At 35.9% G+C, this 27539-nt stretch overlaps 1 protein-coding gene across 1 annotated transcript in view; it reads right to left on the reverse strand.

Moving 5' to 3' along the window:
* ATM (ATM serine/threonine kinase) overlaps positions 1 to 27539 on the reverse strand; it is a 77672-nt gene that overhangs the window by 42759 nt on the left and 7374 nt on the right. The window contains exons 6-30 of the mRNA XM_086739561.1: positions 24439 to 24604; positions 23911 to 24149; positions 22949 to 23112; positions 22391 to 22560; positions 20585 to 20956; positions 19831 to 20025; positions 19403 to 19498; positions 18150 to 18372; positions 16069 to 16197; positions 15207 to 15332; positions 14997 to 15086; positions 13790 to 13961; positions 12455 to 12654; positions 11860 to 11942; positions 11595 to 11750; positions 11062 to 11137; positions 10780 to 10910; positions 9337 to 9457; positions 7871 to 8047; positions 6924 to 7093; positions 6397 to 6643; positions 5666 to 5784; positions 4224 to 4350; positions 2589 to 2788; positions 477 to 651 (exon numbers count right to left, since the gene is read on the reverse strand). Of these exons, the coding sequence (XP_086595687.1) occupies positions 477 to 651; positions 2589 to 2788; positions 4224 to 4350; positions 5666 to 5784; positions 6397 to 6643; positions 6924 to 7093; positions 7871 to 8047; positions 9337 to 9457; positions 10780 to 10910; positions 11062 to 11137; positions 11595 to 11750; positions 11860 to 11942; positions 12455 to 12654; positions 13790 to 13961; positions 14997 to 15086; positions 15207 to 15332; positions 16069 to 16197; positions 18150 to 18372; positions 19403 to 19498; positions 19831 to 20025; positions 20585 to 20956; positions 22391 to 22560; positions 22949 to 23112; positions 23911 to 24149; positions 24439 to 24604 (4124 nt within the window). The remainder of the gene's footprint in view (positions 1 to 476; positions 652 to 2588; positions 2789 to 4223; positions 4351 to 5665; positions 5785 to 6396; positions 6644 to 6923; positions 7094 to 7870; positions 8048 to 9336; positions 9458 to 10779; positions 10911 to 11061; positions 11138 to 11594; positions 11751 to 11859; positions 11943 to 12454; positions 12655 to 13789; positions 13962 to 14996; positions 15087 to 15206; positions 15333 to 16068; positions 16198 to 18149; positions 18373 to 19402; positions 19499 to 19830; positions 20026 to 20584; positions 20957 to 22390; positions 22561 to 22948; positions 23113 to 23910; positions 24150 to 24438; positions 24605 to 27539) is intronic.

Genomic DNA, 27539 nt, shown 5'->3' on the forward strand with positions numbered 1-27539 from the left:
CTGATTTAGTACCTCTACTCAACTAAGGTAACAATTTTTCTGAAACTTACCCTCAAGGTTTTAAACCTCTTTCAGATCTGGCTGAAAAAGGCACACAGATTCAAAGCAGATATAAAAGGCATTACAACAGCACTAAAACTCTTTAAGAAATGTGATTTTTTTAATGAACTAATAAATAATTAGAAAGTAAGTGATATAGCAATCTCAGCAATTATGATACATCTCAATCACTGTTTAAAGCCGTAGGAATTAAATACAGAACACATATTGGTCAAAATACAAGTATCAAAAGTAAAAACACTTTCATTAAAAAAAATAAAGGTACAGTGTTACATCTCACTAATATTTTTTATATAAATCGACAAAGCAGAGAAAAAAGGAATGAAAACTGAGCATGAGTATAGATACAGCTTTAACACCAATGATACTGAACTAAAAAGCTAACAGATAAGGAATAAGCAGCAACTCAAACCTACCTGTTCCTGAATCTCAGGCTGGTCCACAGCAAGAGGTATTAGGGTTCCCACAATAACATGAAGGTGGCTCTCTAGAGCATCATTGCAACACACAACTGCTGTGTGGCAAACATGATGGAGAAGATCACAACAGAGTGAAAAGATGCGCATGGACATGTCTCTGGTAATAACAGGTCTGTCACAGGAAACAAAAAAGTGAAATTAAAGAAATAAAAACTGTCATTGTCTCAAATATTAACCTACTACATACAACAGGGAAGAACTGTGAAAAAGTAGAAATATAAATAAACTTTATAGGAGGAACTGATTCTAAACTTTAAAATTTATCAGCTCAATCAGTTGTAAAGATTTATCTCAGGAGACACAGAAGAACTAACACACACAGAATTTAACTGATCACTTTAAAAGAACTGAGTAACAAACTTAAAGAAAAATATAGTCCAAAAAGAAAAAAAAACCCAACCACAAAAGGCTTTTAGATTATTATTTGCCAGAACAATGTTGACAGAAACAGAACAAAGTGGAAAGCGTGCTCTCTGAACCCTCCACCCTTCTCTCTCTTACATAACTGTTAAGTTTTTTTTTAAAAAAAAAAAAAGAAAAGAAAAGAAATTCAGGTTACAAATGACACCTGGGATTATCTAGTCCAGCTTCCTGCCTGAGGCAGGGTCAGCTTCAAAGTCAGATCAGGTTTTCAGGATTTTGCTGAGCTGAATTTTGACACATTCCTTAGCCTCTCTGAGCAACCTGCTCCAGTATTTGACTATTCTCACTGAGAAAATCTTTTCCCTTATGTCCAACCAGAATTTTCCATGTTGCAACTTGGTGGGTGCTACCTCTTGTCCTTTCACTGTGCACTTCTAGGAAAAGTCTGTCTCTACCTTCTCTACAAGATATCTTCCCCACCAGAACCTGGAGAATAGAAATAAGATCAATTCCACTTACCCCACTTGGGGGTCTTCCACTCAACCCATCCCAATTTGTCATTACATCTCATGTCCTGCCTGGAGCTGTCCCACACCGAACACAGTGGTTCTATTGCAGCTTCCTAAGAGTTCAGAGGGGAATGACTACGTCCCTCAACTCGCTGGCTACATTTTTGTCAGCACAGTCCAGAACGCAGTCAGCTTTCAGTGATGAAAGGCACATTGTTGACTCATCCAGCTTGTCCTCCAAGGCTCCTGTGTCCTCTTCTGCAAAGTTACTTTCTAGCTAGTCAGCTCCCAAGCCTGTGCTCATGCATGGGGTTACTCCATCCCAGGTGAAAGACTCGGGGATTGTTTTTGTTCAACTTCTCAATGTACCCATCGTCCCATTCCTAGAGCTAGATGAGGTCCTTCTGAATGGCAGCCTTGCCCTCTAGTGCATCAACTGTCCCCATCCCAGTTCAATGCTGATTGCAATAAGTCTCATAATAATGGCATTTACCATAAAATCCATATTTTTCAATATTTCAGGGTACAAAATGCTTCCAACAAGTGAAGCAATCAACTTGCACTTAAACTCAATTACATTTAGGTGAATAACTGTCTTGGAAACCCAAAGCTAAATCTCAAGTAAGAAAATATCTCTAGTCCTTATGAAAGATAAAAATCTCTACTTAAATATTTAGGCTGGGGAAGTACCAGTTTTCTCAATCTGAAGACAAGCTAAGATAACATGTACCAATTCTCACTCAATTTGTTAGCTACTTATTGGTGAGAATGTAAATGTCAATACTCTTTATTAACTCAGTAAGCACATTTTATTTGACAGTGTTTCACCTTGCACTTAACTCCACAGTCTCCCATATCCTTTAAATTCTCAAACATGCTTTCTGTCATCAAAATCTCACAACACTTCTAATTTCTACAATTTGACAGCCTATTACTGATACATATTCTGCAATATAGCGAATATTTAAATACAAGGATAGCATAAAACATTCCACATTTTAGTAAGCTGTAATTTTAAATTCCAAGATTATCAAAGAAAGGCAATTTAATTTTTTTCCTTCAGCAAATTTCAATTATTTTTACAAATGAATTAACATCTACTAGTGATACTGAAATGGAAGGTTACAAGAACAAGGGATCACAGACAGGAAGAACAAGATACATTTACCATATTTACCTGGTATTGATGTGGTGAATCAGCGTGTAAATTACATCTCGGAGGACAAAAGCCCATGCTCCTCCTAAACCATCTTTTATCTCTTTGAGTAACAGATTAACAAACAAGTGATAAATTGTAAGAACTCGGTGTTTCTTGTAGATGTTGTTTGTATCTGATGCATGCTTACAAAGGGCTAGAAGGATTTTCTGGAATGAATCCTAAAAATGAATAAACTATAAGTAAAAAAAAATTGATAATGCCAATACAGATTCACTTTACATCAAGAAAAAAGCATAAGCAATAGGGATATATATATTTTTTTAAAGGACATGGACAAAAAGGCTTAATTATTTTTACTGCTTTAAACAAACAGAAGACCTATACACAAACCAATTCTCCAAGCAGGACTATAAGCCCCATACTTCGTAATTTTCTTTTTTCTTTTTTTTTTTAGCCCACATGCGAAAGGTTATGCCCATTTTTCATAAAACCAAACAGTTATGGTAGTTTTCACCAACAGGAGAAACACCAAATAAAACCCATTAAAACATCAAGTAGTGCTTCAATCTATATTCTTTCAAATACAATGTTCATACATACAAAATGCATGATTCCACAGAATATATCAATACAGATGGTAACTGTTAAAACTGTAAACTTGAATTTACAAAAGGTAACTATCTGAAAGTACCAGGCAGATTGTGTTACATTTTAAAGAAATTATTCCTGGACATTAGGAAGCATTTCTTTACTAAGAGGGTGGTCAAACACTGGAACAGACTTCCTAGAGAGGTGGTTGATGCCCCAAGCCTGTCAGTGTTTGGACAATGCCAACATGCTTTAGCTTTTGGTCAGCCCTGAACTGGTCAGGCAGTTGGACTGGGTGATCACTGTAGGCCCCTTCCAACTGAAATTATTCTACTCTATTCCATTTCATTCCACTGGCTGGGAATATTAACTTTTACACTCAAAAGATTTAGACAAACGTGGCCCCAAAAAAGTATTTTTTCTTATTTTTAGATTGTTTATGTATAGGCAAAGTAAGCTGTTGACAACATATGCAATAAAACAGCATAAACTTTGAAAAGATAGGTTTCTAAGGAATTATGTTACAAGACAGTAATACGTTTATGATTTATTGCAAGGGCTGCATAATTTTATATGCCTTTGTATTTGCCTTTAAACAACTGAAAATAAGATGTCTAAAAATACCACAGACTATAAAATTTCACACTGCCAGTAAGGGAAGCAGACTTTAATATCCTAGTTGTAGATAGTATTTAGATAAAATCATCCAAATGTAATTATTTTAGAGTGTTCTTCAGACATATGCCAAAGAAATAAATTGCGTATAAACTATGTCTGGTACACACAGATTTCCTCAATCTTTAAATAATTGTCTTTACTTACACATTATTTTATATGTATTATACAATGCATGTAATAGTTCAAGCACGCAATTTTTGTAAGGTTACTGTGTCCCTGAATTTAGGACTTCTTCCATTTCACAAGCCAAACAAAAGAACAGAAAGGTTTCTAAGGCTGTACTTCTTCCTCATATACACATGATGAAAATGCCTAATTAAATCAAGATGTACCTATAAAAGAAATTTTATACTCTAAGGAAAAAAAACCCAATCATTACACACTTACTGGGCTTTTAGAAAGAACTGCTACAAGACTTTTTAGTTTGCTTTTATGACAGTTGCTAATATAGTCCAAGGTTGCCTTGATCACATAAGATGGAAAATGAGGAGGATTAGGAGCAGGATCCAGTTCCCTAAGTGAATAAAAAAGAGATTTTTATTTTTCTTTCCAAAAATCAAACCCCATGTAGTAAATAAAATAAGTCTAATTGAATAAAAAGGTAACTCCTGGGAAACTTCTGCTTTCAGTAAGTAAGAAGCACCAAAAGCTTCAGCAATGACATACACCTTATTTTTAGCTGCCTGCTGTCCCTCTACGGCAGCTTTCTAAGTTGTATTTTCTTAATATTCCTTTATTATTTTTTGAAATGTCATATTGCTAAAAACTCACACATTTGTCTCATCTAAGGTACTTTGTATGAAAAATAATTGCAAGTCTTGGATAAAGCTTCTGCATTTTGTAATTACAGGAACAATTTGGTTGAGAAAAAAGTAAGTGTGAGTCTCTGCATTACAAAAAAAAAGGGTAGTCAACTTTTCTGGGACCTTGAAAAGAAAAGAAATGCATTATGGTAGCAACAAAACAGTAAAGTCTAAGTTTCATCACTTGTATTCTTACTATTCCTCTCTTAGAAAGAAAAACTTTGGTTACAAGCAGACACCTTACTCTGTTGATAAACTCACTGAAACAAAATTCTTTTATTAAACGTTCTGAAATCCTCAGCCATTTAATTTTTGGCAGATTTTCATAGAAATTCTTTGGTTTCTTTCAACTTTCTATTTCTACAATAAAAATATCTTCTTCAATAACTTCAGAAAGCATTAATGTTTTTTTTTCCAAATAGTTTGTATATAAACATTAAAATCTGGAAAATTATTTCCAGATACAATTATGCAAATAGTAATACTTACAGGACAACAAAAATGCTAAAAAGCTCATAAAAATGAAGATATTTATGGCAATAGAATATTTCTAATAATCAGGAATTAGTTTATTTGGCTTTGCTTAAGCAATCTCCTTACCAAAGACAAGAGCTGCCCCTGCAAGAACTGTTAAGAAATGGTTCACTTCACTTCTCAGTGACTTCCAGATATTTAAAGACTTTTAAAAAAATCACTTTAATTTAGACATTAAAATCTGACCAATTTTACAGAGAGCGCCATCCATCCAAATTTGAACTAATCTAAATTGGCATTGCCATAGTCCAGCTCACCAACATACGATGGCATTCTCCTGCCCACATTCCTTCATTCCATTAACTTACGTATGACAGAGGTTCTCCTTATGGATACTGCAGAATAACTCTGTGAGAAAGCATGTCTATGATACATCATTACTAATGACAATCAAATCCTTCAAGGCTATCTCTTCCTACGCCTGAAGAGCACATTTTAATGCACAGTATTATACAAACACACTGAGCATGTAGAAAATCTATAGACAAATACCTTATGTATTTACTTAGATGAGCTCCTCCTTCTACTGTGCTACCAGGTGGTTCATGTAAGGTCATCAATAGTTCAACCACAATCTCTGGTAAGTTATTATGAGATAAATTGTCAATTTGCTAAAAGGGCAAAAAATAGTGCTTTAAGAATAAAAAATATTTTAGCTAAAATAATTTTACATTTCTTCTAATTCTGAGAAAATCTATTTTTTCCTGTCTGACTTCTCTATTTGTTCGATTACCCATGACATACAGTTCATTCAGAAGTTAAGCCTGGTTAAGTCTTATCTATGGCAGTCACAGATAGAACAATTTGCTTTCCTACTGTATCTGGAAAAAAAAAATTATGTTTAATTTTACTACTAGTTCTGAATATAGTCTGCCTCTGGGGAAGATGGCTCCTCATAAAGTATTAACAAAGCATTTTAAGAGGAAAACATTACTTATTTAAACAGATATATAACAAGGAAACTCAAGGATGTACAATGAATGGTAAAATTTTTTTATTACATTCTGAAAAAAATTACACTTCAAGTCAACTGTGTGCCTGAAAGTTTCTATTGCATAGCTACTTGAAAAACTTAAGAAAAAAAATTGGCTAGTTTGGCTTTATTAAAATAATAATTTTGTATCTATAAACTTCAACTATTTACATTTTTACAGAATATACAGAAGTTTATTTCAGGGCTCTTAAATGCTATAAAACTCAATTGACACATTTAAAACAGATACCTGTTTTCCTAAGCAGTTTTCATCCTTAAGCATGTCGTAGACTTTAGAAGCTGTATCTCTTTGCTCTGCTACCTCACTCTTTCCATGGTTTTGATAGGCAAAATACGGGAGGATATTCACAAGTATCTTTGGAAAACAGTCTGCCAGGACCTGCCTCCAGTCTTTTTCAATCTTGTTGGCAAGTGATTTCACATCTTCAAACTGACTTCTAATCACCAGGTGTGGAACCAAAACTTTATAACAAGATCTACACAGAGTAAAGACATTTCCAGAATTTCCTTGAATTGAATTTTAGAAAAAAACCCTCAAATATAATACAGCAAACAGCATTCCTCTACTATGTAACTAAATTTGTAATTATTCAGTTATTGCAAAACAAAAAATCTTAGCATAAATATAATATACAGCATACTTGGAATATACTTGAAAAGCTCTCAATACGTTCTCTTACAAGAAAATCCTGAAATTTGAAACCCTCTCTTACAATAATAAATAAATCTAAAATAATTGCTTTCATACATACTTACCTGTAGAATTCCTCAAGGCTAGTATAGTTCAGAAGAACATAGGGAAAAGCAGACAGGCTATATCCACTGTCATTTATTTTCAGCCACTCCATCACCAAATAGTCTAAATGTGATGCCATAAAATCTTCTATACTTTTATAGCCAAAAATGTCAGATACTTTTTTCAAAACCTGTGCATGAAGTAAGATTGCAGAAATAGCATGTAGAGTACATGACAGTGACAGTACTACACCTCCATGTCCCCATTAACCCAGCCTTTTAATGAATATTTGTATAACTCAGCTCCTATTTAGTATAAGCAATTTTTTAAATTTGTATTGCCATATCTCCAAAGAGCGCAATCAAGGAACTAGAACTACCCCATGTGAGGTGGTATGCAAAGAAAGGACAGCCAGTACACATTTTGTGGGGTAGAGACTCTGTGTAAAAACAACAGGCAACAAATGGAAAGAAAGGATAAAAAAAAGACACATGTGCACATGTGCACCAAAAAAGAATGACAGGCATGAAAGGTTGCAGTATAAACAGCAATTATTTCAGTACACCCTTGTGAATATCAAAATAAAAGTCCCCAAGATATACCATCTTCCAATATTCTGCACTTATGGTATGCATTTTCCACATTGCAAAACTCACTTTAGTTCTACTGGGTAGAAAGATTTTCTTAAATGAAATCTGAAATCTTCAATGTATAAAAATCTATTTGTATTTCAGATCTGTGCCTTTAACATACAAGATTTACCACTAAAATTGCTTTTTATGATGTCATTATTTCTATGTAGGTCATTAAATATAATTACAAATTAATTCAGATATTGAAGTCTGACATTAGTCACACCTTTACGAAATTTAACAGCTTTCAATACTGACAAAAGCATTTTGTACCATTCCAATTTTAACCTAACCTTAATTAAGAATCTAAATATAAAATGGGATTTTATACTCACCTTTTTCACAAGGTGAGGTTCTAATCCATTCTCTTTCACAGACTGGCAAATAGCAAACAAAGCTTGCTTTTCACAGACTGGACTGCAGCACAGAACCATGGTTATAAGCATCAGCAAAACCGCTTTTCCATTACACTGTTTGTCCAGAAGATCTTCAGGACTTGCATCACCCCTGACCTTCAATAAGAAATAATGAAGAACTCATGCAAATATTCTGTTAAAGCAATATCCTAATTAATAAATGAGCATAAATAATTTAAAATTTATGGCATTGATATAAATACTGATGAACATCTTGCTTTGGTTGCTTAAAAACTACTTGCCCCAGCTGTCTGCTCCACTCCTCAATCAGAAGTTACTGCTTCCAGCATGCGAGCACACATGGTGATACCTCATATGCTCCAGTTCATATTATAGTCTCGGCAGCTTAAAAAAATGCAACACACTTAAAAGAGAAATGATGGAGGCATCGAGAAGACAAGTCTCCTTTTTGCACCTCCTTCATGCATACGGGAAAGAACTGCCTTGTAATTCAAATACAATTCTTCCCCTATTAAGGCACAGTGTTGACAAGTGATTAATATTGAATAAAAGTAACAAGAAACTGCAATGAAAGGGCAGAAGGTAATAGACAACAGCAAGATGAGGTGACAGAACAAGGAGCCAAGGTAATAGAGAAATGAGATGACAAAGCTGGAGGCAACAGTATAGAGAGATGACATGAGATGACAGAGAGATGAGGCCTCAGCAGCGAGTCCAAGCTACAAGAAAGCAGGCAAAGGAACAAAGAGAAAATGTAGCAGAGAGATTACATGTAGATAGATGATAGCATGACAGAAAAAAAAGGGAAAATGTAGATTATTTAGATGACAGTATGGTAGCAAGGAAGGAGGAGAAGTGAAAGACACTAACAAAAGAATTAACAGTTAAAGAAATTCCACAGGAATATACACCATTGTACTTCCAGTTACTGCACTGAAGTAAAACTTCTCCTTCTTGTGAAGTTTCTTCTGAATAGTTTAATTTTTTAACTAATTTTTTGTTTTCTGAAAACCACTGCTCTCACACCACTGGAAACATGACCTTACCGAAATTTACAAATCTGTTTTTATACTATGGAAACACCTAATTTGAATTTACATTGCCTCTTGTTCACTATTTATATGTTGTCTAGAATATGGAGGGTCCATTTTCCTTTGATTCTTAAGTGTTACAGTACTGAAACCCACAACAACAAATAGTATGATACCGAAGAGCAGTGAAAAAGTTTACAAACTTCTAATGTGGGCAAAACACTGACTGACTGGATGTGTAAAGCATTTCCTGACTACCACCTTTTTTCATCACCTTAGATTATCGGAAGTCTAAAAGAATTAATGTTCTTGGAAAATTAAACATGATCATTTTTAAAGTCATCTTACTCGTAAGATGAAAACTACCCAAAATTAATAACTAGATGTTCATACCAGATTTCTCATTCCTTCTTGAACTCTGAGATATGCATTCTCAAAAGCCTTTTGTTGGAGCTTCAAGGGAAGAGGTTTTGACATTCCAGAAGAATCCCTCTGTTTCACATCTTGAAACAAACTTCAAAAAATGAATAATAATTATTAGCATAACATTTAGTCTACAGAATTACTGTCTATTCTGCATCTCAAATAGTAAGATTCTAATTTTCTGAATATGATTATTTTCTTCTTAACTTTCTTGTACAGTCTTTCCTTCCTCTCCCTCAAACATTGTCAGTAACGCTGAGAATATCTATTGGGGCAAAATGGTGGAGAACTGCCTGAAAATATCTAAGTTTCCCAATCTCTGCCACTGCAGGAAGCCAAACTTCAGTTGTCCATCATAATGGAACATTTCATGCCATGAAGTACTTTGGGAATATATTTATTGAATAGATGTACATTTAAAAAGAGTTTCTCAAATAATTTGGGTTTTTGTAGATAAAGGCCCAACCCACTTTGCAACAAAACTGGGAACGCCACAGTAGATCGGACCAAATGGTACTCTAGCCATTTCTAAGTGACTAATAGTAGATAACCAAGAAAAATCACTATATGCTTGCCTTATATGCATAATATTTCCCTGAATATAACATCTGACTACAGCTGACCTAGGCAGATCATGAGTTAGAAGTGGTGACCGTATTTAGTATCCTTCAATGATCTCCTCTTTCGTGAATTTGTTGCTTTTTCAACCCTTGTAAACGTCCAGACAGTTGAAGGTAGGAGGATAACACTCAAGATAACTGAACATTGTACAAGGAAGTAAATAATATTTTCTAGAATCTTAAACCTGTCAGCTTCACATGATGTCTAGTCTTTAAAGCAGAAAAGACTGCCAATCTTCATTCTGTTCCACTCCAGATTTTGTAGAGTTATGTTATACCTCCTGCAATTCAACTCTTTTTGTGCTGAAGGGCTCCAGTTAATGCAACCAATAGCTGTGCATAGTGTTTCACGCTTTTGAACATCCCTCCTCTACTCCCATTCCGGTTCATTTATGTCCTTTTTGATGTATGGAGAAAGAACTATATACAGTATTCAAAACACAAGATCCTTTGAAAAAGTTTTTATGCTACACAACGAACCTAATTTATTTCTAGAGGATAACTACTTTCTATTGAAATTTTGCATAATAAATTTAGTGTTAAATTTGCTATCGTATATAATTTTTTTATATATATGTATAGTTTCTCTCTCTCTCTCTCACATCACAGAATAATTGAAATGTAGACAAAGTGTGAACACCTTCAACTAAGTATCTTGGTAGGCTTTTATATTCTGTCAAGATTAAAGCCCCAGAAGTACTGAAAAGAGCAGCTATACAGCAGCAGAAGTAACATCCAGTTAAGTAAAATTAAGTGTTATTCTTATAAAAAGAAAAAAGATCTACATTTTCACCTTGTAATTGACTTTGCAGCAAGAAGGCGAACTTGATGGTGACTGTCTGCGAGAAAATGTGGGAAAGCATCACTCACAGGCAGATCTTCATTTAATACATTAAGGATCGCCCACTTGCAGTAAGGATCAGCCTGAAAAAAATTAATATTGTGGTTTAAAATACACAAAAGACCTACAATGGAATATACACCGATGCATGCAAAAGATCTTTAGATACTGTTTTAAGAGCACCTTAAGTATATACATAAACATGCTAATAAATGTCAGAAGTTGTGAGATTACCTCAAGCAGGGCTTTCATGCAGTTTAAAAGGGCCACTCTCACTGGTGCTGTGCATTTCCCTCCTTGAGCTAAATGCCTAAAAATAAGGAAGATTTGAATAAAGGAAAAAGTTGACAACAATTTTGAGAAAAAGTCTAACAAGTTAATCTCTGCTGCTCACAGTTCATTCTTTTGCACTCAACAGGTATGTTTGGGAGGACTTGACATTTTTATTGATAATCTGCAATTGTAACCAATATTCATTTTTGGTTGCTGAAGTTATCACTTGTTATAATTACTGATGCAATTCAGAGTACAACCAGTCTTTGCTAATATACAACAGTGTAGCATTTACTGCTCTAACACCATCTTCAGGACGATACGATTGTTTGCTACAAATACAACATGACACAGAAAATCTGGAAAGTTAAATGCTGCATAAAGATATAGGATGCCAACAGCAAGACACGCAACAGCACTACAGTCTTCACACTGATAGCAAAATTAAAAATTTTATGCCCAACAGACTTCTGCATTAAACAGATAAAACATACCAAAAGGCTCCAACAACTGTCAAAAATTGTCCTTGGGCATCCCCTGTTTCTTCAGCATGTGGGTTGGACTGGGCTAACCCCACTGCTATAGGAAGCAAATTATTTAGAATTACTTTACAAACTTCTTGATCTCGGCGGTACAAAGAACACACAGCACTGTGAAAGAAAGAAAGAAAAAATATTTTTAAACACTAAACAGCCCTTAAAATCCTCTAGCTGCTGAACTAAAATAGTTCTAACACATGCTGAATAGTTTCTCTCTTACGAAAGAGGCCTAAGAAGCATAAGAACATCATCTTCAGGCAAGACGTGTTCTTCAACAGGGAGCTCCTTCAAAAGGACCAAGTACTGGTGAATAAAAAAAAAAAAAAAAATTGAAAACAATACTTAAGAAAATAAACAGACAAAGAGAAAAACAATAAAATATTTCCAGTAATCCTCACATGAAATCACGCAGCAAGGATAACTATTGTCAGCTCTCACATCTGAGACTGACCATCTTTTCATGCAAAGACTGTCAACACAGTAATATGTCTCATTAAATTTTTAGTTTTGGCAGTTAAAAATATTTCCTTTGTAAACTAAACCACAGATCCTTTTCTACTACAGAGACCATTTCTAGCTATTTAAGTAATAATTACTGATAAAGGTAAGATGTTTATACTTCTTAACTCTTTATTTTCTGGCTTACAACAAATTCTAACCGCTCCTTCCCCAACCACAAAACACTTCGGAACACTAAAAGCAGTCATTTTGATGTCTTTTCAGGGGATAAATGACAAGACAAAGACAAGAATATACAAATTTAAAAACAGTACAAATAGAGAGGTGGGTCTGCTGTAAAAAAAGCTCACACTCACCACGTGCAGATGCAATGGCTTAGCACTATCAAAGACACTGCTGTCAGTAAGCATTAACAGCTTCCTCCGTATATCAGAGGCTCGGAAGCTCATTGCCTGAATTTGGACTGTAGTTACACAAATACATAAAAATCTCAGAATTTCAAGGAGAAGTAAATCCTGCTTTGTCAACTGTTCTTCAGCTAATGGGCTCAAAGCACCTGAAAATAAGATTTTCACGTAAGAAACGCTTCTCCAAGAACAATTAAAAAGTTGATAACATTTTAGGTCTTTACAACACTAATTTAAGTTCTCAAAATAGATAACTAGCAAACTTTATTTGTAATTGAGCAGTTACTGCATCAGTAACAGCTTCCTGAGTGTGTTTTCCACTTCTACAAAGGCCCTCTCTAAAACAGAGGCTTTTAATTTTATGTGCCTGTACCTATGGCTGATTTCTCCATCATGGATACGATGAACTCAGCGAAACCATCTGCAGCTGTGTTTTTTTTGTGTTGTTAACTATAACTTGGAATATATTTTCAACTACGGATTCAAAGCTTCCCCAAAACTGAAATTATGACGACTACTATGCTAATATCCTCATTGAAATTTCAATTATAACCTAAACAAATTAGTTACAAATGCCATTTTACTGTCACACTTAGAACTCCTGTAACTTTCTGCAATCACAAACTTTATTTATTAATTTACTGGATGACTGGAGAAGATACTTCTGCTGTTTGTGTCATTTACATAGCACACCAATTTCCTTCTCATTCAATAATAAACAGAAGACACAGCCCTGATTAAAAACTAAGAGACACACTATTTTAAGAAAGATTTTAAAACAAAAGAGAACATCAGTATTTGTAGCTTCTAACAGGAATAAACAGACAGATTCATGCTCCTGTCCCTCTGCAGGTCCAGAGATGTAAGAAAGCTGACCTTGTCAAGAATCACTGATCAGGAAAAGGACAAAAGTTAAATAGGACTACTTTTAACAAAATGAAGCACAGTCTAATGACAGAGATACAGACACACTTCCTAGTCTCCTCTTTGCCAAAACTTCTGCCTGACTTTGAAAAAGTCAGCTAGCTTCTCTGCTTGTATTTTACTATTTACTAAATAAAAAACAAATTTCTCCTTTCCAAATGAGCTAGAACACTTCACTAACATATTTAGAACACTAACAAGGTACAAAAGAATTATTATTTTTTAGAAAGTTCGTGGTTCAACCACTACCTGCTTCAATTATTAATAATGCAGCACAATTCTGTATCTCTGTCATTCAAATAAAGAGCAATCTGTAAAAACAAGCTTTTGCAAATAATTTTGGGCAAAGAGAAGACTTACCTGTTACATTTTGCATCTCACCAGATTCATTTGTATCACTGATGTCAGTCACTGAATGATCATCAAACAGATCATCAGATACCTGGTTATCTACTTCCATTATACTCTCCTCAGGGTCATTCCCCGTTAGAGTCACTTCTCCCACTTCACTTGGTTTTCCAGTAAATGTCATCTGACAAAAACATCACATCCTTTTAAAGTTGTTTTTTAAGGACAGGAGAAACACCACAGACATAATGCAAGGAAAGGCACTACAGTTTCCCAGTGAACTAGAACAGGTGAAGACAATAACAGCTATGCTGAATTGATTAATTTCACCCTTTGTGATAAAACTGTCTTCTACACACGTGAATTGTTTGATTTGAACTATTCTCTTCAGGACACAAGCTTTCCAAGAATAGATGCTAGCCTCTGTGTTTTAGATGATGCCAAGGACATCGTTAGTATTTAAAAAGCAGTTCTCTCTACAAGACTCAGGAACTTCTCACTGTACTTCGTAACCACAGAAAAATGAAAGGAAGGCATACGAGCTTTTCGTGGACACAGTAATTACTACTTTCCCTACCAGATGACAAGTTAACAGAAGGTAAGACTCAGCGTCTTCTTACCTGAAAAAAACAAAGGATTTTGCCTACCTAGAGCTGACTACAGGGTGTGCCAAAAAGAGAAGTTTTGAGAGTTGTGTTAAACACCGTGATGTGCCATCCTATTACTTTCACCAGTGAGAAAGGAGAGTCATTTACAGTTAGAAGATTTAATATCTATTATAATAAACACCTTTAAAGTGTTTTAAGGCATGTAAGTCCATCAAATGATGAAATAAAAAGAAGTTTTTAAAACTTCACAAGTGCAATAAAGTGAAATGTCATGTGATATAGAATTTTTTTTCTGTGGAATAAAATCTGCATATACTTTTACTCTAATATGGTATTTAAAAATTTCCAAAAATATAATTTGTTATTTAATGTGAGTCGGTATGCTAACTTTGATCAAAAGTTATCCATCTGTTCTCATTTTCCCCCTGCGTCTGTGTTCATGTGCTAAATAGAAATTTTTCCAGTTAGGAACACTCTATAAAACTCAATGTATTTTGATTTATTTTTTCATTAATAAGAATCTCATTTGGATTGCCTCCAAATTATTATACTGTAAAAGCAATCCTCTCATCAAAGAGCACTGCATTTAGAAACAGACAGAATGTACTTACCAGATTTTTGCAAATATCTACAAGATCATTCATAAATTTTGATGTCAACAAATGCAGGAATACGTTAGACAGCATCTTATTAGCACTGTTCTGTAAGAAAGCAAGATGTGCAGATAGGTTAATTCATTTTTTTCATGTACCATATGTATGATATCAACTTTGTAATCTCAATAATGAAGAAAGAAATATAAATTCCTTTATAAACTTTACCTTGGTACAATTGCATAAACATTTTGTACACTGCATTATCAAAGTCCTCAATGAGTTGATCTGAGCATCTTCATTCAGTTTGTTTTTCGACTGAGAAATGCTTTCCCCAGCATAATGAATGAGAGACTGGTAAAAACATAATACAGTTAAAATACCTCAGTTAAATTCATTTACACATTAGCACACGCACAGCACACACATAAGAGACAAAAAGACAAGATTCTCATTCATAGAGCTTTGATATTTATAATGTGCATCAATGAGTTTGGACTTTTTTTTCCTTTGATTTTTGTTTCACTCATTCTGCTCTAGAAATGACACAAGATGGTCTAGACCTGCCTGAATCATTTGTATTTTCATTACAAAAGAAAAATACAGCACTTCTCCATAATGTTTACATTTTGGGTTTCCATATTTAAGCAAGAAACTACTTAAGATAGTAGTAGTCATACTAGTAACAATAATTAATAATAGCAGCTGTCTTTGTAATGTTTTAAACCATCAAATGATCTCAACGAATTCCTGCATAAAAGACATATAAATGAAAGGACTTGCTATCCTCTAAGTAGTCCTTTGTCCACATGCCCATGATTGTTTTATTTTTTTAAAGGACTGACTCAGAAATGTACCAATATTTAGAATATTCTCACTGCAAAACTGATGCATTGGCATACTGATAGAACTTCAGTGACTCCTCTCTTTCAGCAGCAGTTTATTTAAACCTCTCTCCACTGCCTTTTTTTTAAGCAGAAACCAGTGGAATTATTCATGCTCTGAAAATGTGTCAATAGAATTTTAAAAATTGTTTGATATTTAATGGTTTATTTAACGTTTAATAGCTCCCAAACACATCACTGCTTACCTTAGCGTTCTGGAACAACTGTGATTTACAAGCATCCTCTTCTTTCAGTATACCGGTGTGGCAATAGCAGCCAAGAACACCAATCAAGAGACTAACACATCGGACAAGGTGTTCTGCAGCAACCTTAGACTAAATAAAACACACAGTATAAATATCACTGGTTTATCATTAAACTTTTTCACCAAAATACAGAATTCTTTAAAGTCTTTTTGAAACACTTTTATATACAGATTTCACCAAAATTAACGAAGATTTGCATCCTAGTGCTCTGCTTTGCAGTTACCTCAGTTCCCTAACAAGTCCTTTTGGCTCTCCACATTATCATATTTTATATATGTCTCATGGACTTACACTTCCTTCACAATACTTTAAAATCTCCCTTTCTTTTACATTCCATCATAGCAATACTTCCAGCTCTTCCCATGTGCTCTGTCTACTCTACCTCCTGCCAGGAGAAGAGACAGTACGAGCTAGTCAGGAACCACATCACATTCCTACTGCTGTCTCTTCTGATCTTACTAAATTCATAAGTTGCTTCTTAGCAGCTACTCTGTCAACAAACAAATCACATAGATGGTTGTAAACACATGCAAGCCTACAGCAGGAGTATTTTAGAGATCCCTTTTTACCTGTCTAAATTATATGGATCAAAGGAAGAGAAAGAGGAGGTAAATAATTATTTGTCTTTATCAGGAAGGGAGAACAAAAAGAATTGCCATTGCATTCTTGAGAAGTGGTTATCTATAAAAAAAGATGGGAAAACTTATGCACAGATGTAATTGTTACACAGGCAAAACCAAGGATAATTTTTATAGCTCCTAACTGCCAGTACCTTGTTTCAAACTTCGGTACTGCCTCTTGGCTCACCAAATACCACAGGACCTTAGCAGTGAATTGCAAGGAAGGCACACCACTATATTAAAATCAAAGCTAGCCTGTCAAAGAAACCAGAAGTTTAAAAAGCCTGCTGCTTTTGTTTTCACAAACTTTTTACCATTATGTGGTGGGTCTTCCTCTACAAGTTAAGATTTTTCTCCAAAGGAGAGATTCTGTGGTGTTTCAACAACTGGAAGACACAAATAGGATCACAGGACTGTTCAGGCTGAAAGGGACCTCTGCAGGTCTTTGGTCCAACCTCTGTCTGGCAGCAGGGTCAGCTCTGAGGTCAGAACAGGTTACTCAAGGCTTGACCCAGTCAGGGCTTGAAAACCTCCAAGGATAAAGACCGCATAACTTCTCAGGCAGGGCAATCTGTACCACTGCCTGACTGTCCTCATGTAGATAGAATTCTCCTTTTATCCATTGTGAACTCCTCCTAACTCTGCCTGTTGTCTCTCATCTTCCTGCAATACACCACTGTGAAGAGCCTGGATCTGTCTTCTAGGCAATCTTATAGGCACCAGCAGGTTCCCCTAAAGCCTGCTAAGGTGCCCCCAAAGCCATCTCTGCTCCAGTTTCCTCTGTGTCTCCTCATAGGTCAAGTGCTGGAGCCCCCACCATCTCAGTGGCCTCCACTGAACATACTAAATGTCTGTCTTGTACTGGGAGGCCCAAAACTGCATGCAGTATTTCAGATGCTGCCTAAAGGCACCAAGCAGAGGGGGATAATCAGTTCCCTTGAGCACTGGCTGTGCTCTTGTTAATATAGCCCTTATTTGCAGTTTTTTTTAACACTTACTGCTTTAAACAGCTGCCTCTTTTTACAAAATCTAGCTATCTGAGACCTCTATGTCTCAGGCTATCTTGGCTAAAAACTTGCAAGAGCTTAAAGCATTACAGGGCCACAGAAGTTGAAAACATCAAAAAAAAGAAGGGTAAGTTGTTTATGTGGCAACTTAGCAAACACTTCCACTTCTACACAGCTTGTATGTATTTCCACATACTTATGAAAACTATGGATATTTTGCCAATGATGTAAAGAAATTAAGATTTCTCTTATTTCATATTATTTGATATAGTTTTTTTTAAATGCTTGCAGTTCATTTTTATCAGCAAAAGGAATAAAAATCTATATACTTTGCCTTGAAAATATATTGTTTAGGAGCATGAATATAAGGATGTAACACTAATTTCTAACTTACCTTAGGAGAATAGCTGCTTAAAAGCTTTTCTGACATTGTTAAAAGACAGTACTCCAGTGTTTCCCTAAGATTTTGGTTGATGGCAAGTCTTGAACCAGTCACATTTTTATCTGTACCATTTACTGCAAAATCAGTGAAAATATCCATTTCATCATATGTTGTCTGCAGATACAGCTCTTCAACATCAGAAAAATTTTCTTCTTTCCCTTGCAAGTGTTGCACACTTGAAGAAGAGACAAATTTTTTACTTTAGCAGCCAGTATACAACTTACAAGTCTTTAAAACTATTATTTAAATGCAAGAAATAAACAAAAGCAAAATAAAATACTTTATCTTTTTGTGCTTCCAAACTCTGGAATGATCTTTAATTTGGTTGATCTTTAATTTCTGATGTGACTTTCATTGTGGAAAAGATACTACCATTTTAGCTCTGTCCTAAGAAACTGCAAAGAAAAACGAAGCCTGCACACACATCATACGTTCTAGTGTGGTTCATATAGCAGCATCTGGTTTGTATTAAGATGGCCGACCTACTTTACACAATTGTTGCAGAAATTCAGAAAACCCTTGAAACTAGTATTTTTAACTTCTAGTAGGAAAATCTTAAATATCAGAAAAATTATACACAGTTTAGTTTCATTAAGAGGAAACTGGATATAGTCCAAGAGCTTGAACATATGCATCAGAGCAAGATGCGACAGCATTCACAGAGTGACTGCGACAGACTCAACTAACACGTGGCTGGGGCCACAAATACAAGTGGAGTGGCATGAAGACATATGGACAGGAAGCATCTAGCCAACTTTCTACTTAGCACCTATCTTCAAGAGAACTCTTAAGATATATGTTTCCTTTAGAACGGAAGGTAATGTTAAAAAGCATGAATACGTGTATATTTGTATGAAGTTACAAATTATTCGAAAAATATAATTGTAATGAGTTAAAATACCTAATGTACTTATGGATACAGAGACAAACATTTAACTGTATCACTGATGAGAGATGATAAATATATTCCTTACAAAGTATTTCATTCAGTACCTAAAGCTTTGACTCAGTCAGCAAGAGACTATTTTAACATCTGCTTAAAGCATCTTAACACATTGCAAAAGAACTATTATTTTAACGGGGTCTGAAAGATGTATAGAAAGATGGAAAACAGCTTGAGGAATTATGCATTTTATTATCTCTGCTTGCTAAAATGACAAATATAAGAAGTTTAAGTATCTACAAGGACTGATTTAAAAACATACCATTTAGCATCATTTTGGAAAAAGATCATGGCAGCTCTACAGTTCTTCATTGTAAGGCTCACAAGAATTTTTTGTAATATAAGATGAGGAAAATCACTGAAAAAAAGGAAAATTGTTTTTATTTTCTTGCAATCAGACAAGCTCTTGGGATTCCTGAAGCTCACCCAAACATCAACCAGATTAACACTGTGTATCTTCAAAGCTTAATTTTCCACTTCACATTGCTAACACATAATTCATATACCTGCTATGCTATGGACAGATAACTAAATTATGTCCCCGGAATGACACTCCACAGTAAGCTCAAAAACCCTATAAACTCTACCAAAGCACTAACCTAATAAAATTACGCAAAATCACTTTTCCCTGTGCAATTTTCTGTGTTATAGGGTGAGCTTACATATAAAATTATGCCACAAAGACTTTACCTGCAGAGCACAGGAGGCAATTCTGCACATTCTTCCATTTCTTCCTCCAAATAGGAGGACAGTACCCATTTCATTATCGCCTCCTTTAACAAGGATTCCAGATTTTTTTCACAATTATTCTGTTCCATTCCTACATCCAAATTCACTGGCACCGAATAGGCAGACATCACTAATGATAAACAAGATACAGCAGAACTGTAACAAAAATGGAACACAGGGCATTTGTGAGAAACAACGTGGTATTTGTTGATCAGCACTCTAAAGCAAAGTCAGTATTTCTGCACGCTCAGAGAGTATGAAGTACATAAGCAAGTTAATAAACATGCATACTGGAAAACTCCTTTATTAGAATCTGCATTTTCACAAGCCATATTTTGGCTATTAAAGACATTTCCTGTCTATTTTAAACACTGTTTCAGAATACCCATTTCAGAATCAAAATATATTTAGAAGAAAACACACTTTTTAATTTCAAAAAATCTACATCTCTTTCAGTCAGATTTTATACTTTTAGTTAGATTTTAGTAAATTTTAAATTTGAAGATGCCTGCCTCTCCTCTTCTGCCTCTGCTTCCAGAGTTACGCATGTACTTATGCCAATTTCAAATGCTTAAAAAACAAACATGGGCGGTTCCCAACTAGAAACACAGCCACAACAACAATAATACTGTTTTGAATAATACAGTGGTTTTGGTTGCACAGTAAAGAGCAATTTGAATCAGACACAAAATACTATCTTTGCTTCCCATTCTACCTTGAAGGCTTGCATGCAGGTCCTGAAAATATCTTCCAAAGTTCTTTATCTGTTACAACAAGGTTTCCTTGAATCATAGCTCCAAGCAGCCCAAAGCTCTCCACTTCAATTTGCTGGAAACTTATGCTACGAATAGTAAGAGACCAAATCTTTGCCCAGGCTCTCTGGAGCTCCAACTTGTGGGTGCTTTTCAAATCCGTTTTCTGGTTTTGACACAAAGCTACCTCAGTAAGACACTTCAGCACATAGGGGGTCCTTTCTCCTCGGCGCTGCTGAGGCAGTAACTGGTGAAGTACATTGAGTAAGGGAGGTAGCTCACTGTTAGGAAGACTCATGGGATACTTTGATATTAAACAAGCTGTAATCTGTAACCTTGAAAACACAAAGTGAAGCAATTAATATCGAACATACACAGATTTGCATCTTCAAAAGTAAATGAACAAAGCATTCTCCGATTGTCATTTTGCATTAATATTTTCCAGTACTGAGCTGATTTGTTCACTATGAAAGGTTAAAAGATCCAGTATTTGTATTGGTTTTAGTTGTAAAGGCTGCTTGTCTAGCTTCATTATCACTAATAATTTCTTAAAAGCTGACTTCACTGATTTCTAACAATGTCTTATAAGCTGAGTTCACTGATTTCTGTCCACAAGGGAAGAAAATTTCAGGCAAGAAAATTATTCTGGTCTACCCTGTTACACACTTTGACCACGGACTGACCTCAAGGGTGAAATTAAATAAACAGGAAACAATACAACAACACATCTGCAGATAAGAAAAATAAAACTTATCAACTGAACAAAATGTTAAGCTGAAGATCATAAGTTGGAAGGGTTTTGTTCATAGCAACAAATGCAACTCTACTCAAATGAGTAAATTACAGTACTCACAGTATTTCTTGGAGATTGACACCTCTACACAGACTGGCATGTTAACTTCTCAATCAGATCCTAAATAGCCACTTTGCCTCAATATTGTGAGTGATAAACACACATACACACACACAGACCTGCTGTCCCAGCTCAGGACTGGACTCACAAGCAGCTATACTGTTCTAGTATCTGGTACAGCAGTTTCCAAGAAAAGTCAGAAAGACAGAGGGAAATCATAAGAGAAAAAAAAAATCAAATGTAATCTATTTTAGCTTAAAAGTCAACATTCTTGAGCTTAGGACTACAATAGTAACTTCTGGAAAAATCTAACTGGGGTCTTTTAACAACGACCTGATTCCATGCTATGCTCCGCTATGGAGTCCTCCTGCGGCAGTCAGTGGAAGAAGCCATGTAGCTATACCTCCATTTCAGAAGCCGCTCATGTCAAACAAGATATCTCTCAATCAGGGTCCAAGCTAAGATGCCAAGACTTGCACTTCAACAGTTTTTAGGCCAAGTATTATGGCAAACTGTTTGAACTAGTACAGATGGCCAAACTGCCAATGGTTGCCGTCCTACGACAACAGTCAGCTTAAGAGAGCCATAAATCTCACGCTGATTTCCGAATACTCATAAGCCAGATCACACACACACCACTTTAAGACTGGTAATATCTAGTACAAAAGACAGGTAAAAAATCAGAGGCAGTAATATCTTATACACTACAACACAGTTTACCAGACTTCATTTGTGATTTCTTATTTTAAAGCAAGCACGTCAAGAACACTACTCACTACTTTCCAAATGCTGTGAGAATCCAAGCTTATTGCTTAGATATTTATTTACAGTTTGTACAGATATCTAGTTTGACGGCACAACGTATTCAGGAGAACATGTCTGTAGTGATATTTGTTTCATGTAAAGATATTATTACCAAGGTATAACATCAAAATCCTTCTGTGATCTTTGCAGGTTTTCTCGAACTACCTCCCAGCCCAGTTCAATCCTCCTGCGCTTGCTTGGCACTGTTTCATCACTGGACTCTCTCTGGGAAATGGCATATGACTGGGTAATTTCCAGAACTTTGGTATCCTCTGCAAAAACCTTTTTTAAAGAGAAATCAAAAAGTACGCAAATAAAAAAAAAAGTAGGATTTATGGGAAAAGTGAAATGTCAAATTAAACCGGTCCATTTTTTACTGTGTATAAAGCCTCTTAAAAGGCAATCAGCATTATTATTTATTATTTTTTACTACAACAGAACCTCTGCTTATAGTCTAATAAGCAACACTAGTGAAACCTAGCAAATTTAGGAGTCCACACATTTCTAAGCTGAAAAAAAATTAACAACTGAACACAAGAGAACACAGACAAAAGGTACTAATACTTCAGTAAATGACTTTGAAGAAATGTTAAAGCAATATTACTTTAAAAAGCAAAACATACAACACAGCAACTATATAGTCAACTTTATACTCAACTAGAAATGTTACCTGATGACAAATATCTGCCATTAACTCTATCAAGTTTTCCTTTACAGCAATATTACGTGACCCTGAAGAATACTTTCCTCTACTTCCGATGAGATTTATTTCATTCACCAGCAAATCATACAGGTTATGTAAGATACTTTGCCATTTTGGTGAGTCATATGCACCTGTACATGCAAAAACAATTAAAAGATAACATGTACCACCCACGTTATACTATATGTAAACCTACCTAGACAACACAAAATACAGCCAAAATCAGAGTAAAGCATACAAAGCTAAACAAATGTAGGCCTGCAAAGCAAGTCTTACAATGGAGAATAAATAAAGTAAAAATGCAAAAAAAAGTTAAGAGATAACTTAATCAGTGTATACAAGTAATTAGGGTAGGAAAAAAGTTTCTAACTGGAAACACTACAATGAAATGCAATGGATAAATTTGGACTAATTGTAAACTCTTTGCCATTTGTAGATAAAGAAAAAAAAAAAAGTAAAATAATGATGCTACTACTGAAATAGGCCATGACAAACAAACACAATTACTGAGTGACGATCTCTGACCAGTTTTACGCACTAAGTCAGATTTAGACCACAGTAGTAATTTCTGGGCTTAAACAGATCTGGTAAAATAAGAATACACGTGGCAATCTAAACTCAATCTAAACTATTATTCCTCTTCCCCAAACACTTTGTGTTTTGATTTAATAATTAAAATAACCTTTTGATTAGAAGAACAAAATCAAGCTTCCAAGGAATTAATACAATTAATATTCTTAGCGCATACAATTTGAAAACCCATTTTCCAGTTTCACTCAATATTAACCTATAGCATAAAACTACTGACAAGTAACCATCACTCTCACTAATGTTTCCAACATTCAGTATCAAAATTCAGAAAGTTGGCACAATAATTCGAACAATCACATATAGCAATATAAAAAAAACCAGGAAGCTTTTTATTGTACCTTTTCCCTGAGTTTTTGCACCTTTTGGATGATGAATATGAACTTGGAGACGAAATAACTCAATTATTGATTCCTTCAGGGAATTCTTTGGTCTATATTGAGTCCATATATAAAGCACTGTAGGCAAAATTTCTTCCCCTACTTTACAAATCCGTATGCGACAGTTGACAGCAAACTTATTGCAGAAGATATTCATTGCTCCAATAATATGATCCAGGCCTGCAGTATTATTCTCCTGCCTGCAATATAAACCAAACACTCAGACTTCCAGAAGTAATAACCTTACTTCTTTTCACAGGAATTGCTTAAATGTAAATATTAGCAAGTAACTGCATTCAGAATATTGTCTGCCTAACAAATGCAGAAGTTATTAATATTTTATAGAATTTATTAAATTGGTGTTCAAAGACAGAACAAAATATGTCTAAAGAAATATTACCTGCTTTACTAAAGTCTAATGCCAATACTTAAAATGAGTTATTCTCTGAAAATAGGAATTAGCATACAAAAGGAGCACTTGCAACGTACCTTGCACACTGCATTGCTTTTGAAAAGAAGATAAACATATCAGAACTCAACCCATCAGTTTGGGAGCAGTACCCCCTCATAAGCGTGTGAATTATCCTAGCCACCAAGACTCTATTAATCTTCCCAGAAGGTTTGAGGTATAATTGGCCATACAGGATCAGTAACTCTGCAAATGCATTAAAAAGAAGTGTATATTATAAATATACAAATATATACAAAATCATGTATATTACAGAGAATTACATAAAAATGCTTGAAGAAAAAATAGTATATTAAATATACAGAAACCACCTTTTTAAATTCAGCTGCATGTTATTATTTACAAAACTTAACTGGGAAAAACACTCTAATCATATGTGGTCTTGTCTACACTGGAAGTAAAGTTAAACTCATTCTGAGCTAGGATACAATCTGCTCTGCGTTAACACAGAGCCAAGTAGCTACAGTCATATGGTCATCTTTCCACAGCTCAACTTCTTCCACACTCAACTTCTACTCTACCTTGACCCCTCAAGCACAGTGGGCTCCATGTGTTGCAGAACACACAATAAAAGTACTCAAAAACGATTTACAGCCACAAGTATATTAACAAATAATTTGGCGCAGCAGGAACAGGTCAACAGACCAGAACAGTTGGTACTGAGACTCCTCATATTTGGATTACGCACAGTTCTGCTAGTTCACTTCAGTCTGCAGATGCAACACATCCATGCTTGGCACTCATTTAAAAGTTTTCTGAAGGAAAGGCCCCTTCCATTGATTTTTTATTTCTTATTTCAAGGCCCATTTAGGAACCACCACTGTCCTCCATCAGCCTCATACAAATCACAGTAGCACATTACTGCTCCAGCCATCACCATCAATTTAACAAGACACATATAAAAGCGTGGCTGCTACTCGATTTATGCCACCTGAATAGAGACTTTATGAACCAGTCCCCACTCTGCAAGTTGTTGGAAGAGTTGAAATTCCCTTCCCTGCCCGACTGAACTTCCTCCTTTTTCTCCAACCCCAACTGCCTGCACACCAGTCACTACCTAACAGCATGGTTTAGTGTATTTTCATGCTGGAAGTGCTACTCCTGCCACCTCTCCAGTGCTCCATGTTCCCAAGCCTCTGTCAAGCCTCATGTGAGTGAGCCAAGTCCTGCTACCAGTCCTGCTTATAAACCTTCATGATCCTTTCAAACACAGCTTTCATGCTGTCCTCCATCTCCTCCCTCCTTCAGCCCTGCAGTACTGCAGCGTCCTCTCGGGGATGCCTGCAACAACACAGGCACCAGATGGGGGTGAAGAGGTAGGGGAAAGAAGCTGCTGTGGAATCCTCCTCTTAAGAAGAATATGCAGAAGAAAAAAAAGCAATTTGTTGGTCCTTAAATATATGTGACAATGCATGGTTCTGTTGTTTCTTGCCATCCTTCCGACAGTTCTCAGAGTACAAAGGACATAGTTTTCTGCAGGTGGCAGTAATATTTGGGTAGACCCAGTTCTGCTTTAAGTCCCATAGCAGACAGGTGAAATCAAGCTCTGAAAAGCCTACGACATGCTAACTTCAGTACCAGGGGGTGGCACAGCAAATAGTGCATTTGGACATTTAGATTAAGAAAGACACAGTGTAATTTGTTAAGCAGCAAGAGTGGAATGAGGCCTCCTTGGCAGTATCAGTTCCACCTTGTTTTGGTGGCTGGTGTTTGCTGGAAGATGAATCTTCTGCTGCTTTGAGTGCCCGAGGGGGTACTGGATGAGGTGTTTGAGCTCTAATGGAATATCTTATCCGTATTTGCAATGAATGTGCGCTGAACAAAGCAACTACCTTCCTAGATTAAGGAACAGTTTAAGCTTGCATACTATGGAGATCACACAAATGGCCCACATCAGTGACTGGCTACCTGGAATTGTAAAAGTTTACTTATACGTCTGTTGCATACTGGACAATACGCAGGGCTGTGTGTGGGGAAGGGAGTGTCACCATACTGCCTGCTATCTCACTCAATAACAGACACTCTGAATAAATGGAAACCTTTCAACCTACTATCATGGTTCAGGTCAGGACAATAAATGTACACATTAATTACTGCCCAGTCATTTGCATTTTGAGAAACTACAAACAGAACACCATGAAGTTGCAGAAAAAATGTTGTTCTCTCATTCTCCTCTCATTGCTGACACGAGCAGCGGTTGTCAGTGGTCAGGAGCAGTGGAGTGTTAAGCATGTTGGTTCTGGCTATGCAAGCTTGCTGCCAGGCATCCCTAGAGGTCCTCCACAGTCTGAAGGCAGACAGGACCTCATGCTGACACACCACCAACCGTCCGCTCATTCAAGCTGAGGTAGATGAGTTTTCATGAGGTGGAGAGTGTCTTTCAGATTGTTTTGTGTATACTGGTCAGTACTGTGCTCTGAGCTGCAGTTCACTGACTGGCGTAGCAAATCACCAGCTCATTGAAGCAGGCTCAGCTATGAGGTCAGACCATCTGGTGTTGTTGGATCACTCATTCTTGTGTAAGTTTGTTTCTGCTATGTCTGCCAGTTACATCATTCTTTCCCTGCAATACCTGCCTAACTGTGCTTCATCTGACAAAAAGTTACATCTCCAACACCTGCACAGCACCATGTGGGCCCTCTGGCATTTGCCTCATTGCTCAAGTTAAACCAGCTCAGTAGGCCACGACACTTTTCCTCCCCTTGCTCTACACCTCCCTAACAGTCACTTGTTTAATGGTACATACTGGGAGGTTACTTGCATTGTAAATTACATCCTTTGCAATAGTCTCCAGGCTCAAGGCTTGGAGATAACAGAAAATATGGTATATCTGGTCAATCCCATGTTTATTTGTCCATAATTTCATAATTCTGTTTTTTAAGTGAGGCCAATTAGCAGGCTCAATTATTTTTCTGGTGTCCCATATCTCTACAAAATTTCTTTTTCAAGACCTACTATAGTGCTAAGAGCAGTGGCATAAACTACTGGGCAAGTCTCCAGCTGGCTTGCAGCACTTTCTTTAAAACAGCTAGGACATACTGATTCCCCTTACGAGGCCTGCCCAAAGGTCCAATATAGTCTACTTACCACAAATCTCCAGTCTGCTAGTCTAAATGACAGC

The sequence above is a fragment of the Chlamydotis macqueenii genome, chromosome 1, assembly GCF_036417535.1.
Source record: "Chlamydotis macqueenii isolate bChlMac1 chromosome 1, bChlMac1.mat, whole genome shotgun sequence".
Taxonomy (NCBI): Eukaryota; Metazoa; Chordata; class Aves; order Otidiformes; family Otididae; genus Chlamydotis; species Chlamydotis macqueenii.